The sequence below is a fragment of the Lactuca virosa genome, chromosome 4, assembly GCF_052849685.1.
Source record: "Lactuca virosa cultivar CGN04683 chromosome 4, Lactuca_virosa_CGN04683_v6, whole genome shotgun sequence".
NCBI classification, from domain to species: Eukaryota; Viridiplantae; Streptophyta; class Magnoliopsida; order Asterales; family Asteraceae; genus Lactuca; species Lactuca virosa.
Genome location: NC_136429.1, coordinates 460,347,119 through 460,351,306, shown reverse-complemented (window position 1 = coordinate 460,351,306; position 4,188 = coordinate 460,347,119). Strand labels below are relative to the sequence as shown.

General features: G+C 36.8%; 1 protein-coding gene across 1 annotated transcript; it reads right to left on the bottom strand.

Annotated features, from left to right (window-relative positions):
* Positions 1-3,065: 3,065 nt before the first annotated feature.
* On the bottom strand, positions 3,066-3,704 carry LOC145106788 (uncharacterized). Its single transcript, XM_079043716.1, has one exon. The coding sequence runs from the start codon at positions 3,702-3,704 to the stop codon at positions 3,066-3,068; it is 639 nt and encodes a 212-aa protein (XP_078899842.1).
* Positions 3,705-4,188: the final 484 nt, after the last annotated feature.

Here is a 4,188-nt window from a genome sequence, read left to right as displayed (position 1 = left end):
GTTTACACAAAGTAAGGATCATAGACAAACATAGAGTGCATACTTGGTGTATGGCAAAGCTATCGTTTAAGAAAAACATAGTGTACATGCTTGGAGCATGGGACAACTAGTGTTTTTAATTCAAGTATAAAGTTGATAAAACCGAAACAATGAATAATGAGTAATCAGTAAGGTGATAAATAAAAGTGTTTATTTATATTCATAGGGTTTGATACCATATTTGATTCATTTATTCTTGTGTTTCACTTTGCATGTTTTGACTTCCAGAATAACTAAGTCGCTCTTCCTGAATGATTAAGTTATTCAAACCATCCACAGTCGGTCATATGTTGGAAGTAGATATGAATCAAGACTGTCATGGGTTGGTTTGTAGAGGTCCAAGTTGGTGGACAAAGTGGTGCTACAACACTCATGAGTGCTCATAAGTTCTGAGTATTGGATTCAACCCGCGCTCATTTGAATCATTTCATGGATTTTATCACGAGTGATCATGAGACGATAATATCTTATATTATTCAAACCTAGAGATATGAGTTGTTACTATGAGTTTGTTGTACATTGATTGCACGAAAACGCATTCGGTAACTCGATGTTATAAAACGTGCCTTTGTGTATGATTCAACAAGTAGTAGAACAAGCCATATGAGTCGAAGTTTATCCATTCCTTTTACCTTCGGGATAAAAGCGATATCTGTGGGCCCCTCGATGATTTAGTGATGACACATGTGAGTGCTTGGCCAAGCCAAGACTGATTTTATTTGTTCAATCAGTCAGTCGTCATAAATCGGAAATCGGGAAACAACAAATGGACAGAGAGAATGATTATAATCCATGTCTCAGTCCATATGATATCTAGAATGGAGGAATATATGATCTCTTATCTAATGGACAAGTCATTGACAAAGGTCAGAGTTCGTTGACAAGATCAGAGTTCGACAGCGGCTTTAAGAGCTACGATTGCCAGTTGGTTTTGAAGTCATACTCAATAATAGTTTTAGACTTATCCAAGTGGGAGACTATTGGATTAATGTCTAAGTCCATAACTATATTTGGTATGCACTTGACCCAACCCGGCATGGTCCATTTGTGTTGCACTTCACCGACACAATTTATATGGATAGTCTTTTGAGAATAGTATATTTATGATTTATATTAATATATTATAAGTTCTAATATATTAATATATAATCATATTATTTAATTAGTATTGATCAAGAATTAATTTATAATTAATTAAGTGATCAAAAGGAACTAATTAAATATGGACTCTTAGATATATATATGTGTAGTGGGCCAAGTTCATTTAGGTTGGGCTAAGTCTTCATGGATAGTCCATGGAGCTTTAACCCATGGATCCTAGGAAATTAAAGGTCATGGGTATTAGGGTTTAACCCTAATCCTCCACACTATATAAAGGGTCTTATGGTTCATGAAATTATGCTAGTGGCTAGTGTGGATACACTAAAGAGGGCAATAACCGATTTCATAGTGTGAGCCAAGTATCCATATTCTCTAAAGGTTTTCCAAGGTGTTTTGGTGATTTGTGATTCCACTTGAGGCTTCCACACTATTGGGGCTAAGCTCTTAAAGCTTGAAGACATCAAGCTACATTAAAAGGTATGTCATCTAACTAGAACTTTGTAGTATAGGTGCCTCATAATATGTTAGTTAGGATGAAACCTTGGAATAGTTAATATTTTCATGTATAATAGAGAAAACATAGATCCAAGGTTTATAGGGTTGCATGTACACCATAGCAGTGTTAGAATGCGCAAAACCCAACAGACTCATCATGGAACAAACCATGTCCAACAAGGTTCAATTACGCCTCTCAGCCACACCATTCAGTTGTGGTGTCCTAGGAGGTGTCAATTATGAAACTAGTCCACATTCCTTGAGGTAGTCGTGGAACTTGATAGTAAGATACTTATCGCCTCTATCGGATCTAAGCATCTTTATCTTCTTGCCCAATTGATTTTCGACTTCTTTTTTAAACTCTTTGAACTTTTCAAAAGTTTCTAACTTATGCTTGATTAAGTAGATATAGCCAAATCTGCTATAATAATCAGTAAAAGTCACATAGAATTGATTTTCGTCCCTGGTGGTGGATCTGAAGGGCCCACACACATCTGTATGTATAAGGTCCAACAAACCTTCACCTCTTTCACAAGAACTAGTGAAAGGTGATTTTTTCATCTTTCCCAGTGGACAAGATTCGCATGTATCATCCGACCTTAAGTCAAATGATTCCAACACTCCATCCTTTTGGAGTTGGGCTATGCATTTCTTGTTAACGTGTCCACGACGACAATGCCACAAGCACGCTTTGTCTATACCATTAGACGAGTCAATTTGAAAAACATTATTTCCTAAATTTTCTACAATCATCACAGTTTCATACACATCATCGCAAGGTAAAGCTTCAAAATAAAAAAAACACCATTTTTATAAGTAGAAATAGAACCATTCTCATCATTAAAAGAATATCTAAAACCTTGTTTGAATAAAGCATGAAATGCAATGATGTTTTGTGTCATCTCTGACGAGCAGCAACAATTTATTAAATCTAACCCTAACCCACTACTAAGCACTAATCTATAAACTCCAATTTTGCTAACAGGTGAGGATCGCCTATTGCCCATGATCAAGTTCATCCTTCCATGCTCCACATCCTCACTTCTTCTTATTCCTTACAATTCAGAACAAATGCAAAATCCACATCATGTATCAGGGACCCAAGAACGAGGATATGATGAGTTATTAGATAAGATAGTGTAAATACCTACAGAGGTTGGCTTCACCTTGCCATCCTTGATATCTTGCAAGTATTTCTGGCAACTTTGTTTCTAATGCCCTTTGTCGTGGCAGTAGAATCAAGTGGCCTCTTCGGGATCGGATGTAGGGGGAGCTTCTGAACTGGCCTTTCCTTTGGGTCCATTACTTGACAACTCATCTTGGGACTTTCCCTTCTAATTCTTCTTTGGAAGACCTTTCCTCTTTTTGCCCTTTCCTTGCCCAATGTCCAAGACTAGAGCATCAGCAGGAGTAGAGGCAATACTTTTGCCCTACATTCCTGCTTTAATCGGTCGCAGGAGGTTCTGGAGTTGAGCCAATTTAGTCTCTTGGTTGTTCAAATGATAAGTTAGCATAAACTGATCATAACAACTGGGCAATGAGTTCAAGACTATATCAATAGCCAATTCCTCATCAAAGTTCACTTTCAACTTCAACAAGCGATCCACATATTGTTGCATCCTTTGTACATGGCTACTAACAAACTCCCCATTTTTCATATTGCTAGTGATGAGGGACTTTACTACCTCGTACTTCTCTTGATGAGCTCGTTGATGGTACTTTTCCATCAAGTCGTTGTTAATCTCATTCGGTAAGTAATCCTCATAGAGCCTTTGTAGCTCAGGAGTCATATTCGCCACCATGATGCAAGAAACTTTTGTTGCATCGTTGAAGTGCTTCTTATACTCAGCTAGTTCTTTAGGAGTATCTTTTGTTTCATCAATTTCAAGGAGTTCCTTTTCTAGGACGTACTTTTTTTCTTCAAAGCGAAGAGTCCTCTTTATGTTGTGCATCCAATCGTTGTAATTGGTTCCATCTAATGTCACCCTCGAGCAGATGTTAAGCAACGAAAAGTTGTTGTTGTGGTTGTTGGAGGAGGAGGAACCATAAGCATCGGTTGGAGTAGACATCTATAAAAGAAAGATAGTTTTAGTTAGATAAGAACAATCTTCAATATAACACCCAAAATGAAATATCAAGGCTAGAATCCAACTAGCTAATTCACAACTTAGAAAAGAGATGATGTAATCTAATTGTAAATTATATAAAGGTGGGTAAATGACGATTTACCAATTTCACCACAAGAAAACGAAATCTGAATGAAATAAGTGGTTAATGAAATTCCTAGATCATTTGAGATTCATTGAACTCTTCAATAGCATGTTTAATCTTAATTATGTTGTTCCATTTTTGACTAGGATACAGAGGATCGAAAACAAGATGTGAATAATCATGCAAATTAGCTTGGTTATCTCGATGTCATTTATCATCTCATTTTGATTTGTCGGTTAACCACACGCACTCCATTAATCAATGATAATTTACGAGACACCCATTGCCACTCTTTATTCATCCCTATTAGTGTTCCAGTTAACCATATGCACTCCACTAACG

Bases quoted from the DNA above. Each gene is read 5' to 3' on its own strand.
- LOC145106788 (XM_079043716.1), bottom strand. From the start codon at position 3,704: ATGTCTACTCCAACCGATGCTTATGGTTCCTCCTCCTCCAACAACCAC.